The following is a 16,504-nucleotide window of genomic DNA, read 5'->3' on the forward strand; positions in this document are numbered from 1 at the left end:
TCTGGAGCACTCTCAGCCACTGCCTGTCTTGCCCTCTTCCCAGCATAATGCCAAGAGGACAGCCCGAGGATCGGGGAGGAGGATGGGGACAGTTGCTGTATGCCTCGCCTTTCTCCCAGCATAAAGATGGGGCAAGCAGTCCTGTCCATATGCCAGGAGGACAACCTGAGCTTGAGCTGGGCACTGCTCAGCCACCTCCTGGCCCCACCCTCTCCAGGCCCCCCACCTCCCAGGGCTGCCACGCCCAGCATGTGCCTGACTATTCTTCCTGCCGGCCCGGCCCTTCTGGCCAGGCCTGCAATACGACCCCAAAGCAAAAAGGTTTGCCCATGTCTGGTCTAGCTCCTATAAGTGATAAGACTTTACACATACCAGTCTGCACTCCAAAGAAACTCTGATTTGAAATGCAGAATAGGGCAAACAGGATTTATCTAAGCACCACGTATCTCAAAAATCATAATGCAAACGGATGATAAATTGAGACAGTAGAAGGTACACCCAAATAAGTACAAACTTAAAGGGCTAGCTTCTAGTTAAATCAAACACAAAATGATGTAGACACCTGAAGGAGACTCACACTTACCTGAGTGACACCATGTTTCCGAGTTCTGCTGGTAAACTACGGATTTTATTAGATGAGAGGTCCAAATATACCAGATTGTGAAGTTTGGCAATGTCTGAAGGAATACGGGATAAGGAGTTGTCACTGAGATGCAAAGCTGTTAAATGTGTCAGTGACCACAAGGATGAACTTAGACTTCTTACTTTCCCTAGAAGACAACAGGAAGACAGTTATTATTTCCAATCATACATTTAAATAGTTTCTTTTGGAGTATATACAAAAAGGCAAACCAATTCCTACAATAATCCCCTTCCTTCAGATACCTTTCAGTTTGGAGTTCAAAATATGAACTAGTTTATTTTTATTTAGATATTTTAAAATCATTTCAACTTTACATCCCCAAAGTTTTAATTTTTCTTTATTTTGTTAGTTTTGGGAAATTCTGGAAATTTAGGGAGTGTGTTCTACAAAAGAAATTAAATGCTTATTTTGAAGTGAGCAGAAGTTATAGAGGTAACAAAAAGGGGAAAAATGTGATGTTGGCAGTAGCTGCTAAAACATCTGACAAATAATAGAGAACACACATCTTCTAACACAGTGATTCCCAAAGTGGGTGCTACCTCCCCCCGGTGGGCGCTGGAGCGATCCAGGGGGGTGATGATGGCACCTATTAGGACACAGGGGCGGGGCCAGAGAAGGGGCGGGGCATCTTCCCAAGTGCCGGAGACAGGTTTGAGAATCTATCTCTCCTGAGGCGCTTGTTGGGAGACAGAGGGCGGAGCTAGGGAAGGGGGTGGGGCCTCCTTCCAAGAGTGCGAGACAGGGCTGAGCCTCTATACCTCTCCTGAGAGGCCTTTTAGGACTAAAGGGCGGGGGTAGGGGTGGGGCCTCTTCCCAAGAGCGTGAGACAGGGCTGAGCCTCTGTATACCTCCCCTGAGACGCTTATTAGAACACGGGGGCGGGGTACAGAGGTTCAGCCTCGTCAGGCACTTGGGAAGAGGCCCCGCCCCTCCTCTAGCCCCGCCTCCTGTGTCCTGGCAGGCGCCTCAGGACAGGGATAGAAGCTCAACCCTGCCTCAGAGCTCGTAACTCCGCCCATCCCAGTCCTCGCTGCCCATTTGTGGCCTCGCCCACCTCCCCTCGCAGCCCTGCATCTTGGACTAGGGAGAGGCTCAGCCTCGCCCTCTTGAGCAGGAGCCACACCCACCCTCTAAGCCACGCCCCCCTTTCCAGGGGGTGCTGAGTCATATTTCTTTTGGAAAGGGGGTGGCAGGCCAAATAAGTTTGGGAACCACTGTTCTAACATAATCAGAAAAAGATTTTAAATGCCTAGGTGACTAGGAATTGATATGTGGAAAAAAATATTTTTCCAGATATCAAAGCTTTGCTAACTCAGGCCCTATCTACACTGCCATAAAAATCCAGACTATCTGCTTTGAACTGGATTGTATTAGTCTACACTGCGATATAATCCAGTTCAAAGCAAATAACCTGGATTTTACATGGTAGTGTAGATGGGGCCTTAATCCCTATAGCAAATACATATTTAAAATGGGTTGGTACTGCAACTTAATGCATGAAAAATCTCACTGGTATCGTTGAACTGATTTTAGCCATATTCAGTTTTAGTCCATTCTGTGAACTGCCTTAGTTTTCATGCTGGTAGGAGGACATGAAAAAACCAAGTAAATTAATACTATTATTTGGAAGCACAGGCAGCCTGCCTCCAAAAAAGGGCCTGTCTCCTAGGAATTCTATAGATTTGAATTCCAGTACCTGCAGAATATTCTACCAATAACCTATATTTCTAAAGTATATTATCTAAGCATTCATTAAGTATATTTTCCAGATCAGCCCCTATAAGACTGTAGTGTAAACTTTCATATTTCTTTCCAAGCTAAATGAAAGGACTGTCAAGACCCAGGCTACAGAACACCAATAACCATGCGCAGAGGCCAGATTCTATCTAATATCTTTATTAAAGGAATATATAAAGTCAATAAAAACAAGTGAAGAATATAGTTCAGAAGTAGACCTTTCAGGAAAGGTCAAATATAGTCCAGGAAAATAATGTCCAATAAGTGATATTAGAGTCCACATTAACCGAAACACACACTTTGCCAAGCAATAGTGTGGGGAGATGACAAGGTCTTTTAGTCCATTGAAGCTTGACAACAAGGCTGGAAAACAAACTTGATACTTGGCTAGACAAGACTTGATACGAGGCAACAAGAAGCAAGAACAAGGTCCGTGGCGAGGTCCGCGGTCAAACGTGAAACAAGGCAGGCTTGGAACTTGGTCCGGAAAAAACAAGGAACTGGGGTTACGAAGTCCACACACGATCTCACTCCTCAAGCTGACGAGTTGACTCCGCAAGGTTTCCCTTGCGGCAAAACACCTAAATAGGGTCTCGTTTCCCGCCAGAAGAACACTTTCCCTGGAGAACTAGAAGTGAAACCCAACTCCGTCCAGATGCATGACTCCTTAGAATTTCCCAAGGGAAGCAGACTTAATCAGCTAATTGTTTGGCTGCGATTCTGAGGCTCCGGCGATTCGCCTCCCTAGCTCCTCTATCTCTATTATAATTGTCCTTTCGAGAAAACAGGGGAGAATTCTGCCCAAGGCTTGTTTGTCTGACTTCTTGAGGGCAAACATCCTCCAGGTGCAGGGGCTCCGATTCTGGCTGAACCGGTGGAAATCCCATGTTTTCCTCTTCGTCTGCCACAATAGTACTAGGAACGGGACTACAAGGCCCATGAGACATCACACTATCCCCCTCCTCAAGGCCCCTCTCCAACATGGGCCCTCTCCTCAGGGCGCGGGGCCGCGGCTTGGCAGGGTAGGCCTGATGGAAGCGGCGGACTAAGTCGGGGGCATGGACTGTGGAAGCGTCTTCCCAAGAGCGTTCTTCGGGGCCAAAATCCACCCAGTCAATGAGATACTGAAGGCGGCGGCGATGAAAGCGAGAATCCAAAATGTCCTGAACCTTGAATTCCTCCTCCCCGTCCACCAAAACAGGGGCGGGGGCCGGCTGGTTCGCATCGGGGCGTACACCATCTGCCGGAAGGAGCAGAGAACGATGAAACACCGGATGAATGCGCATGGAGCGCGGAAGTTGGAGTTTGAAAGTCACGGGGTTAAGTTGCGCCACCACTGGGTAGGGACCAATGAAATGGGCATCTAGCTTCCGGCAGGGACGGTGGGAGGGCAAAAAGCGAGTGGACAATAGAACCCGATCTCCTACCTTGATCTCCGGGCCCGGCTGGCGATGACCGTCAGCGTGGCGTTTATAGTCCTCCTTGGCTTGATCCAGTTGTTGGTGCAAGAGTTGTTGCACCGCTGTGAGTTCTTGCAGCCAGTCCTCCGCTGCAGGGACTTCCGAAGTTTCGATGACAGAAGGGAAGAAACGCGGATGGAAGCCGTAGTTCGCAAAGAACGGGGTTTCTTTAGTTGAAGCCTGGACACCATTGTTGTAAGCAAACTCCGATAGAGGTAATAGGGAAGCCCAATTGTCCTGTTGATAGTTTACATAACAGCGAAGGTATTGTTCCAAAGTGGCATTGGTGCGCTCAGTTTGCCCATCCGTTTGGGGATGGTGAGCTGAAGATAAACGAGAGTCTATGCCCAATAGTTTCTGTAGTGCCTTCCAGAAACGAGAGGTGAATTGAGATCCACGGTCAGTGACTAAACTCTTGGGCAATCCATGTAGCCGGAAAATATGCTGAAGGAATAAATCTGCAGTCTCTTTGGCCGTGGGGAGACCATCGTAGGGAATGAAATGGGCCAACTTGGTAAAAAGGTCCACCACCACTAGGATCGTGGTAAATCCAAGGGAGGGTGGTAGGTCAGTGATAAAATCCGCGGAAATTATCTCCCATGGGCGAGATGGAGTAGGAAGGGGATGCAGTAGCCCTGACGGCTTCTCCCTTCTTGTCTTGGAACGCTGGCATACAGGACAGGTATTGACATATTTTTCCACATCCTTGCGGATCTTGGGCCACCAGAAATCCCGTAGGATCAAGTGCATGGTTTTGAAAAGTCCAAAATGCCCTGCTGGCTTGCAGTCATGACACAGATGAAGTGCCTTTTCTCTGCCTGGACCTGGAGGGATGTAAATATGATTCCTGTAGCATAGTAGCCCATCCTTAAGTGAGAAAGGGAAACGCAGTGTCCTCGCGGAATCGGGGCCCCCTCCACCAAGTCAATGGCACAGTCGTAGGGTCTATGTGGGGGTAGTTTCTCGGCTTCCTTTTCATTGAAAACATCCCAAAAGTCCGAATATTTCTTGGGCAAGGTGATGATGGGCTCAGCGTCTGTGGCATGGCAGACCTTGGCTACTAGACAATGGTTTTGGCAATATTTTGAGGCAAACTGTAGTTCTCTGTTGGACCAGGAGATGTTTGGGTCGTGAAGCATCAGCCATGGAATCCCCAAAATCACAGGGAAGTGGGGAACCTCGGTAACGAAGAAGGAAATTTCTTCCATGTGTTCCCTTATCCACATCCTGGTGGGTTCAGTCCATTGGCTTACTGGACCCGTCTTTAGGGGACGACCATCTATGGCCTGCACCACTCGGGCATTCTTGAAATCGTGATATTGTAATCCCAGAGAGTCGGCATACTCTCTATCGATGAAATTGTTTGTTGCCCCTGAGTCTATCATGGCATGGATCATGATGGGTCCCTTTTTCACCGACCACAGCGTAATCACCAGGAGAAATAGGACCCCGGTTTGCGGCTCATGAGCGGGGTTTTGACCGGGTTGTCGAGCCTCTCTACGCCCGGTCGCTGGCTTCCCCCGCCGGCTTGATTCCAGTCGCCGCGGCCGCTTCCGGCTCCGCGGAGGACGCCGCCGCCAGGCGGGTGGTGGGCTTTCCCTTGGCAGGGCATCCTTTGGCGAAGTGTCCCCCATTCCCGCAGTACCAACAGAGGTTTAAACGTTGGCGGCGGGCCTTTTCGGCAACATCTAGTCTGGGGCGCACATTGCCCAACTGCATCGGCTCCTCCTCGCTTCCCCTGGGGTTTGGGGCTGGTGGTGGGGGTCTCCACACTGGTCGTGGCTGAATACTGGCGGAAGCGGGGGGTTTCACTCTGGCTCTTCCACTCTGGCCTCAGAGCCACTGTTTTTTGTTGGCAAGCAGGCTCGTAAACAATGATTGATAAGTCTCTCAAGAGAATCTGGAGGATCCACCTTAGAGATTTCTTCCTGCATCTCGATGTTGAGACCCTCACGAAACTGTCCTCTGAGGGCTATATCGTTCCAGCCGGTGTTCTGAGCCAGCACCCGGAACTCGGCTATGTACTGGGACAACGGTCTGTCCCCTTGGAAGAGACGCCGGAGTTTATGGCCGGCCGCCTCCTCGTTGTCCTCGATCCCCCATGTCGCTCTAAGGTGATTCAGGAAGTTGTGCGCGGAACTTAGGTGCATGGAACCCGCATCAAATAGCGCCGTCGCCCAATTGGCCGCAGGCCCTTCTAGGAGGCTGTAAATCCATGCCACCTTGACTTCTTCTTGGGGAAACTCGGCTTGGCGGGCTTCTATGTACGCCTGGCACTGGCGACGGAAAACATGAACCTTGGAGGCTTCTCCAGAAAACTTGGTTGGAAGCGCTAGGGCAGGGAGCCGGACACCGCGTTCTTTCAAGCCCCGTATTTCCCCCTCCTGCGTACGGAGCGTATCTCGGATTCTGTCGAATTCTTCCTTGGAAATGGTGTAGCTGAGTGGTTGGGCTTCCGCCCCGGTTCCTGTAGACATCTTGGCCTAGGTTAATTGGTGCTTAGGGTGGCGGAGTCAAACTGTCAAGACCCAGGCTACAGAACACCAATAACCATGCGCAGAGGCCAGATTCTATATAATATCTTTATTAAAGGAATATATAAAGTCAATAAAAACAAGTGAAGAATATAGTTCAGAAGTAGACCTTTCAGGAAAGGTCAAATATAGTCCAGGAAAATAATGTCCAATAAGTGATATTAGAGTCCAAAGTTATAATCCATTAACCGAAACACACACTTTGCCAAGCAATAGTGTGGGGAGATGACAAGGTCTTTTAGTCCATTGAAGCTTGACAACAAGGCTGGAAAACAAACTTGATACTTGGCTAGACAAGACTTGATACGAGGCAACAAGAAGCAAGAACAAGGTCCGTGGCGAGGTCCGTGGTCAAACGTGAAACAAGGCAGGCTTGGAACTTGGTCCGGAAAAAACAAGGAACTGGGGTTACGAAGTCCACACACGATCTCACTCCTCAAGCTGACGAGTTGACTCCGCAAGGTTTCCCTTGCGGCAAAACACCTAAATAGGGTCTCGTTTCCCGCCAGAAGAACACTTTCCCTGGAGAACTAGAAGTGAAACCCAACTCCGTCCAGATGCATGACTCCTTAGAATTTCCCAAGGGAAGCAGACCTAATCAGCTAATTGTTTGGCTGCGATTCTGAGGCTCCGGCGATTCGCCTCCCTAGCTCCTCTATCTCTATTATAATTGTCCTTTCGAGAAAACGGGGGAGAATTCTGCCCAAGGCTTGTTTGGCTGACTTCTTGAGGGCAAACATCCTCCAGGTGCAGGGGCTCCGATTCTGGCTGAACCGGTGGAAATCCCATGTTTTCCTCTTCGTCTGCCACAATAGTACTAGGAACGGGACTACAAGGCCCATGAGACATCACAAGGACCTGGTTCAAGATGACTCGTCCTTAGAAATGATAGTACAGGTTGTTTGCAAGTCACTGAATGTGGAAATAATTAAGAAAGAAATAATATCCATTTAAAGAAATCAAATTATAAGAAAAGCCACAAGACAATCGGAAAAAGAATCCATGTGTGGGTTTTGTTTACTAATGTCAGAATCAGGGGAAGTAAACTTGGAGCAGCCTGAAACGTGGTAGAATAGTGTGAATCACTGCAATTTGGTAGGCCTTATCTACAGAATGGACAGGCTAGGCTGTATTAGATGCTACAATGACAAAAGATAGAATAACTGAAATGAACAAGAAACCTAAGAAGATATAACTACAGTAGAGTCTCACTTATCCAAGGTAAACGGGCCAGCAGAAACTTGGATAAGCGAATATCTTGGATAATAAGGAGGGATTAAGGAAAAGCCTATTAAACATCAAATTAGGCTATGATTTTACAAATTAAGCACCAAAACATCATGTTTTACAACAAATTTGACAGAAAAAGTAATTCAATACACAGTAATGTTATGTTGTAATTACTGTATTTACAAATTTAGCACCAAAATATCACGATATATCGACCACATTGACTACAAAAACGGCTTGGATTATCCAGAAACTTGGATAAGCGAGGCTTGGATAAGTGAGACTCTACTGTACCTCCATATAATTATTAAAGACATGCCTCAAAGACTTCTAGTCTGATCAGGTGCATATTTATTCTAAAGTGAGCTCCTCTTACATGTTATATCTAACATTTCAACTTTGACACATGGAACATTTTAGTCCCCCCACCTAAGGATGTTGAAGATATAATGGAGGGAACTGAAGAAAAAAACTGTACTCATCAGGAATTAAAATTACACTCATATTTATTGGGTAAATACTTGCCCAAAATTGCAACAATAATGTTATTAACGAAGACACTGCTATAGTCAAATCTATAAACTATACATAGGATATTGCTCCTGAACAATTTAGTCAAGAAATTGATTACTGGAGAGAAATCTACAACTTAGTGTGATTTTTGCCTACCTACCTCATTTCTCTGTTTTTCATAAACTGCCTTTAACTTTTATATGAAAAACAGTGAACTGGATTGTGAGGGGGGTTGGGGGAATGTGTTTCTACAGAGATTCATTTCATGATCAAATCAATAGAGACCAATATAAAGTTATACATCAGAAACAGGAAGCTAGCCAGGTACATAACTGTATTTAGGGGACTTAAACTGAACAAGAAGACTAAAGATTTTTATTTGAAAACTTTGTTAGCCTTCACTATAGGAAACACTGGACTGATTTTAGTGGTGTGGGCAGCTACAAAAAAAAGTTTTTAGGTGGAAAGAGACTAAATAATTAAACGTTAAAACAAGTCACCAGATCTGGATGGCAAATATCAAAGGTTATCAACCTCCTCAGCAGAAGATGGTAAAATACTCAGTATACAACCACTAATAAAAGGAAGCTAAAATATTATAGGTCTATTAGCACAATGTTTATCCCTAATAACCTGAAAAAACTTTCATACATTTAGAAGCATTAAAAACATACAAAAGCAAGCACTGTTCATGAAAATTCAGCATAGTTCTGCAAAGGCAAGTTTTGTCTCATCAACCCTGTGCAATTCTTTGATTGTCAACAAGCATTAGATAGGAAAAATATCCTGGGGACATTATCAGCAAGAACACCAATTGCCAATAGGTTCAGAAAAAAAGGGAAACATATTTTTCACATGATTTATGTAATCGTGCTGCAAGAATGTAATTGGCTTAGTTTTAAAAGGAGGGAGAAGACAAGTCATTGAGATCTACCAAACAGAATACCCAGGGGCCAAAGGCAATATTTCTCTGAATATCAATTCCTGATGAGTGGGCAAAGTAGATAATGAAGCGCTACAGACTTAATGTCCTGCCCGGAAACATTTGAGTTCTCACTAGATATATTCACTGGTCTAATGCAGAAGCAAGGGCTTATAGGAAATGTCAAGAAAATTTCTAGTTATGAAGAGAAACAGAGTAATATTTCAAATAATCTGTACTACCTGAGCAAGTATCTTCTGTCATTCAAATGCTTCCATAACTCCAAATCTCTAACACATACTGTATCAATTTACATCAGATTACCTAATTTAAACTTGAAGTTTCTAATTCACATTTTTTCCCTCAAAGGTACGCACAAGCTGATTGATTTAATAAGATATTGTTTTGAAAATAAATAGATCTTTATAAAGAAAAATAATCCAAATACTTAAGTCATGCAGTCCACATGCCTTTTTCTTGGAGACAATTGAACGTTTATGAAATTGATTTTTCCATTTGGTACCCTTTCTACATGTTCTAGGATACCATATATTATACCCACCTCCCACAGCCTCATACAACAATTAGCCTCAATTCAGCGCAGGTTACTTTTTTACTCAGTAAAAAAAAAGTAAGTAATTATAAAATCATAGAATCACAGAGCTGGAAGAAACCACATGGGACATCCAGTCCATCCCCCTTCCATGCAGGAGAAGCACAATGTAAATTTTACTGAAGTGAGAGGCCAGGCTGGATGGGTGCACTAGAGGCACACACTGAATTACTTATTCACTCTTGCGTAAATGTTGGTACTAAGAAAGAAAAAACAAGAACTCTGCAGATCTGATAACTACCTTCCACATGGCCTGTTCCCCAGACATGGTACAATTGTTTTGTGCTGCACTTCAAAAATCATGTTTTTGTGACAGTTTGTTTCTTTACAAAACCATCTCTTTGATAGTAGGTGAAGAATTTAACTAGAAGACTGAAATTAATTCAAATAAGAAAATCTTGTGATAGGTTCAGCTCAGTTTTACCCAAAGTTGGAAAGAATTTTAATTTAACAGTTCAACTTAATTTAAAAGGTTATAATCCAGAGTGAATTTGTTGTCACTGTGTTCCTTCCTACATCTTACCACTGATTTCCAACTCTGCCCAGTGCGATTTTTTGCCATTGGCTGCTTCCTCTGAGGACATAATTGTGTACATCCTCCGTGGATCAGGTGGATCGTACTTCTCTTTGGGCATTCCTGTTAAAAATAGTGAAACATAAACCATTTGTTATCAGGAGAAAATTCCTAAGAGCAGCACCTCCTCTTAAACTAGACCATCTGAATATACCAACCACCTTTGAGAAAGGCATTAAGTACTATAATTTCTAGTCAAAGAAAACATCAGTATGACTCACTTGTACATTATCACCACCACCATGAACATCAACTTATTCTACAAGTCACTGACTGATAAATTATCAGTGTTATAACTGTGTTTCTGCTTCTGAAAACACTAGGCTACCTGGATTTAGGGATCTTTTTTGATCTAGGCCAAGGAATAGAAAGGTGCAGCCCACAGGATACAAGCTAGTTCTACCTCTCCGATTAAAATACATATTCAGCAGGATCCTCCATGCCTTCATTCTAAAATCTGCCTTATTTATTCCCTTTGCACTGTTTTAAGGAAGTGCAATTTGTATTTTAAGTCTTATATAAAAACACAAGATCCTGAACTAGGCTATGTGTTTCAATAAAGTTAGAATTTTGTGTTTTCCATAATGCAGTCTAATTATTTTTCCTCTATTGCAATGTGCAACTGCTTGGTCTAATGTGATACTTTAACCTCCACCAGCAACGAAAATGGCCAGATTGAGTTTAATAGGCAACAATACCTGGCTTTTTACCCCCCCCCCCCCAATAATTGTTTTGTATTATCCCTAAGAATGAAGAGTTCTGGAGAATTCAAAACTCTATGTACATTTGCATAATTTTTCTTGGGCTAATGAGGGTATTGACAACAGTGGATTTTGTTTTTGTTTTTATACAGCTAAATGTAAAAATGTATCGATCTGGACAACTGTGGTTCAACTGCCTCTATTTTGGGAGCGTGAAGGGCAGTTAGTGAAGAGCATTAGTCTCAGGACACTAGGGTTCAAATGTAAACTGGGCCATGGAACCCCCACATGACTTGAGCTATTATGGGGAAGGGTTGTGGAATGATATTTGTGAAATTGGTTAAGATTCAGCAATGGGAAGTACAGCATTCTGGGTACTCTCCATTCTGGGTGCCCTGGTTGATGGCAAGACTGAACCCCAATGAAAATAAGTTCTGACTCGGGGAGGCTTACATGGGGCAGAGGCCCAAACAGCATAAGGACAAAATAAACAACAACATAATACAAATCACAATATAAAAAGATGAAAACAGTGATATAATATGAAACCAGAATGTTATAACAGTTAAAACCAGTCAATTCAAAACAACGATACAAGGATAAAAAAATGCATTTAAAATACATAAATGGTAAGGACAAAATAAATACAGGATAAATTATTGAAACCATCTGGGGCTGATTAGTAAATGACTGTCTCACTGAAGGCTGAGTGGGGAATCAAGCCACAATCATAGTCCAATTCTTAAACCTCTCTACCTCTCCCTCTCTAAACTTCTCATACCTTCCAAGAATTGGATGCCTCTTTCCAAGTACGGAATTTTTGCTTTTTCACGGTTTATTAAATTGGGTCATCTACTTGTTCTGCAGTATGAACTGAAATGAATTACAGTAGAGTCTCACTTATCCAAGCCTCGATTATCTAAGTTTCTGGATTATCCAAGCCATTTTTGTAGTCAATGTTTTCAATATATCATGATATTTTGGTGCTAAATTTGTAAAGACAGTAATTAAAACATACCATTCCTGCATATTAAACTACTTTTTCTGTCAAATTTGTTGTATAACATGATGTTTTGGTGCTTAATTTGTAAAATCATAACCTAATTTGACGTTTAATAGGCTTTTCCTTAATCCCTCCTTATTATCCAAGATATTTGCTTATCCAAGCTTCTGCTGGCCCGTTTAGCTTGAATAAGTGAGACTCTACTGTAGTTCATCTTAGTGTCTGATTCAAAATTCTCCCTCATTGCTTTAACTAGCTGGAAAATGAAGCTCCACCAGATGTAGCTGCTCTCCCTTCCCTCATGTAGCACCTACTCTCCATACTGGCTAAATGGCCTTCACAGCATTTTAGTAGCTGGGGTGGCCAAACTGTACCTAGTTTTTCTTCAGCCAGGCACAAAAAACTGAGTTTACACTGCTCAACCTTCTGAGGGTCATTGGGAGGGCCTCAAAAGGAGGGATCCTTTTTCTGCATCCAGCAAGAACACATCCAAGCATTGCGACAGACCAAACAGTTGGATGCCTCTTTCCAAGTACAGAGTTTTTGCTTTTTCACAGTTTATTAAATTGGTCATATACTTGTTCTGCAGTATAAACTGAAATGAATTACTTCACCTTAGTGTCTGATTCAAAATTCTCCCTCATTGCTTGCTCAGCAAAGCATTCGTGTTCTTTTCTTCTCTAGCTAGCTATTGGCTCATTAAGTTTAGCTAGAGATCACACCACATTAAAGATTTGCTTTGCTGGTTATCAAATTAAGCACTGCTCCATGAATTGTTTAAAAAATCTTGACATGACCCTCAAAACAGACGTGCATAGATGGCACTATTTCCTCTGGACTTCAAAATAAGAAAACAAATGAAAGCAAGATCAATGGTACTGCAAATCTTGATAAATCCCTACATGATTGCCAGAATGAGAAACACCGCATTTCAGGAACAGAACTGAGTTAATATTTTCTTTGTTCTCTCTCTTTCTCGATCCATATCCACCCACTTTTCTGAATGAAAAGAAACTCTAAGAATGGTCGATGTGCACAGATTTCTTAGAGCCCAAGAATAATTCTTCTGGGTGCCTTTGTTTAAAAACAAATCAACTACTTACAAAGAGTTACAAAACCCTTTACTGAAATTGGCCTTAGAGTGAGAACCTAAGACAGAATATGCACATAGACATGTTTTACCTTCCAAACTTGTAAAAAACACTCAAATTGTTCAGAACCAGAGCATCATAAAATATTTTTAAAATCTACATTTTGTATTGATTCTAGAAGACAGTGTGGTGTAGTGGTTTCAGGACTGGACAAGGAGTCTGGAAGGCCAAAATCTAAATCCTGCTCAACCAAAGAAACTCAATAGATTACCTTCAGCAATTTATGCACTCTCAGTCTCAGGGGAAGACAAAGGCAGACCCCCCCCCCCCCCCGCCCTCACCGAACAAATCTCACAAAGAAATCCATAAACAACTTGTAGGCTATAAAAGTACTGTATCAGATTAAGGGCTATTGTTTATAAACACACAATAATAATAATAATAATAATAATAAGAATAAGAAGAAGAAGAAGAAGAAGAAGAAGAAGAAGAAGAAGAAGAAGAAGAAAACTTTATTTATAACTCACCCTCTCTCCCCAAAGGGACTTGAACACAGAAGTGCTACAATAACTACAGGATACTTGAGTCTCCTATGTCTTTCAATATCATTATAGACTCAAATACCTTGTAGTGTAGTTCTATCTCTGTAAAGAAGCATTCACATTCCTTCAATTCCAAACTATAAATAGGTATCAATAAAATAGTAATAAAAGAAACTAAATGATGAATGCGAATAGATAAGATTTGTATTGATTAGTCCATTGACCATATCAACAATAAAAGGCAAAAACAAAAATATACAAATAGACACTAATCACTATCCTAAAACTCCTGTAAATATTGACTAAAAGTAATTAAAACACAATAAAACTTGATCAAAGTAAATTTGGTAAAATGAGATTAAATTACAAAATGAAATCAGGAGGAGTAGAGTAACAAATATAAAAGAGTTATACTTGGGATACAGCCTGAGAGATCTATATATATAAAAGAGTGATGGCATCACGGCAATTCACAAAACAACAAAAGTACAGGCCCCCCAACCTCAAAATTTGACAACACAACCCATCATCCACGCCTCAAGGTTGATACAACAAAAAGAAAAGAAAAATAAAGTCCTAATTAGAGGGAGAGCAATAATTTTTTTTATCCAATTGCTGCCAGTTTAGAGGGCTAATCTCTGCCCACTTGGTTGCCTAGCAACCAAGGGACAGCCAGGTTTCAGTTAGGGGACAGGCAGATTTTGGCCTCACTTAGGCTTCTTCCACAGATTATCTAATTTGCACTGGATTATATGGCAGTGTAGACTCAAGGCCCTTCTACACAGCTATATAACCCATTTATAATCTTATATTATCTGCTTTGCACTGGATTATCTTGACTCCGCACTACGATATAATCCACTTCAGTGTGCATTTTATACAGCTGTGAAGAAGGGGCCTCAGATAATCCAGTTCTGAGCAGATAATATAAGATTAGAAATATACAGTAGAGTCTCACTTATCCAACGTAAACAGGCCGGCAGGATAAGTGAATATGTTGGATAATAAGAAGGGATTCAGGAAAAGCCAATTAAACATCAAATTAGGTAATCGTTATACAAATTAAGCACCAAAACATCATATTATACAACAAATTTGACAGAAGAAGTAGTTCCATGCGCAGTAATGCTATGTAGTATTTACAGTAGAGTCTCACTTATCCAACACTCGCTTATCCAACATTCTGGATTATCCAACGCATTTTTGTAGTCAATGCTTTCAATATATCGTGATATTTTTGTGCTAAATTCATAAATACAGTAATTACTATATAGCATTACTGTGTACTGAACTACTTTTTCTGACAAATTTGTTGTCTAACATGATGTTTTGGTGCTTAATTTGTAAAATCATAACTTAATTTGATGTTTAATAGGGTTATCCTTAATTCCTCATTATCCAACATATTCGCTTATCCAACGTTCTGCCGGCCCGTTTATGTTGGATAAGTGAGACTCTACTGTACTGTATTTACAAATTTACCACTAAAGTATCACAATGAATTTAAAACACTGACTACAAAAACATTGATTATGAAAAGGCAGACTGCATTGGATAATCCAGAACATTGTATAGCGAATGTTGGATAAGTGAGATTCTTCTTTAATATGAAATAATTACTGGGATAGAATAATGCAGAACAATATAATCTCTAAAACCAGGACAGTAAATAAACAGGGGAATTCCACACAGGAAACAATCAGGGCCAGCTAACACCTCCCAACAAAGTATTCCCATCATCAAAGTCTGGCAAATCCTGTTTTCTCAGGGCCACAGACAGTAGAAGCACATAAAATATCGCAAACAACACCACTCTGAAAACAAGGAAATTCCAGACAGGAAACAATCAGGGCCAGCTAACACCTCCCAACAAAAAATTCACTCAGGGAGGAAACAGCCAGGCTTTAAAGCTGCAAGGCCATTACATCCTAATCATTTTTCCTAATTGCAGCATTCATACTTGCCTCCAACAAACAAAAAAAAACCAATCAGAAATATTGTTTATTCACAACCTTTAGGAAATAATATCCCCTGATGGCGCAGCGTGTTAAAGCGCTGAGCTGCTGAACTTCTGGACTGAAAGGCCACAGGTTTGAATTGGGGGAGCGGAGAGAGCCCCCACTGTTAGCTCCAGCTTCTGCCAACCCAGAAGTTCGAAAACATGCAAATGTGAGTGCATCAATAGGTACTGCTCCGGCGGGAAGGTAACGCCGCTCCATGTAGTCATCCCACATGACCTTGGAGGAGTCTACGGACAACGCCGGCTCTTCGGCTTAGAAATGGAGATGAGCACCAACCTCCAGAGTAAGACACGACTGGACTTAATGTCTGGGGAAAACCTTTACCCTTGACCTTAACTACCACCAATTCCTCAGTACTTTATTTCCCATACCACCATACCTCGCCACAGCAACGCGTGGCCGGGCACAGCTAGTATATATATAAAAGGGTAAAGTTGTTTGCGCCGTGACTATAACAACACAACTAAATGACCCAGAAATACGATACTTGGCAACACAACGCAAAAGCCTTGCCTCACGGTTGTTACAACACAACCACACCACAAAAACACAATCCGGAGCCACAAAACCAAAAAAAACGGCAAAGATGCACAACAACACAACTACATGACCCAAACACATGAAACTTGGCAACACAACCCATCATCCACGCCTCTAGGTGCCGACATCAAAAAGAAAAGAAAAATAAACTCCTAATTAGAGGGAGACGAATAATCGTTTTTATCCAATTGCTGACAGTTAGAAGGCTAAGCTCCGCCCACTTGGTCTCCTAGCAACCCACTCAGCCCAGGGGACAGGCAGTGTTAGGCCTCACTTAGGCCTCTTCCACAGATTATCTGATTTGAACTGGATTATATGGCAGTGTAGACTCAAGGCCCTTCCACACAGCTATATAACCCATTTAGAATCTTATATTATCT

At 42.4% G+C, this 16,504-nt stretch overlaps 1 protein-coding gene across 6 annotated transcripts in view; it reads right to left on the bottom strand.

Annotated features, from left to right (window-relative positions):
* The window catches only part of cnot6 (CCR4-NOT transcription complex subunit 6), a 58,921-nt gene that overhangs the window by 21,135 nt on the left and 21,282 nt on the right, over positions 1-16,504 (bottom strand). For all 6 annotated transcript variants that reach the window (XM_062970300.1, XM_062970301.1, XM_008104857.3 and 3 more), the window contains 2 exons: positions 10,176-10,289; positions 584-770 (listed from right to left, as the gene is read on the bottom strand). In XM_062970300.1, the coding sequence (XP_062826370.1) occupies positions 584-770; positions 10,176-10,287 (299 nt within the window). In that variant the 5' untranslated portion in view covers positions 10,288-10,289. The remainder of the gene's footprint in view (positions 1-583; positions 771-10,175; positions 10,290-16,504) is intronic.

The sequence above is a fragment of the Anolis carolinensis genome, chromosome 2, assembly GCF_035594765.1.
Source record: "Anolis carolinensis isolate JA03-04 chromosome 2, rAnoCar3.1.pri, whole genome shotgun sequence".
In the NCBI taxonomy this organism is placed as follows: domain Eukaryota; kingdom Metazoa; phylum Chordata; class Lepidosauria; order Squamata; family Dactyloidae; genus Anolis; species Anolis carolinensis.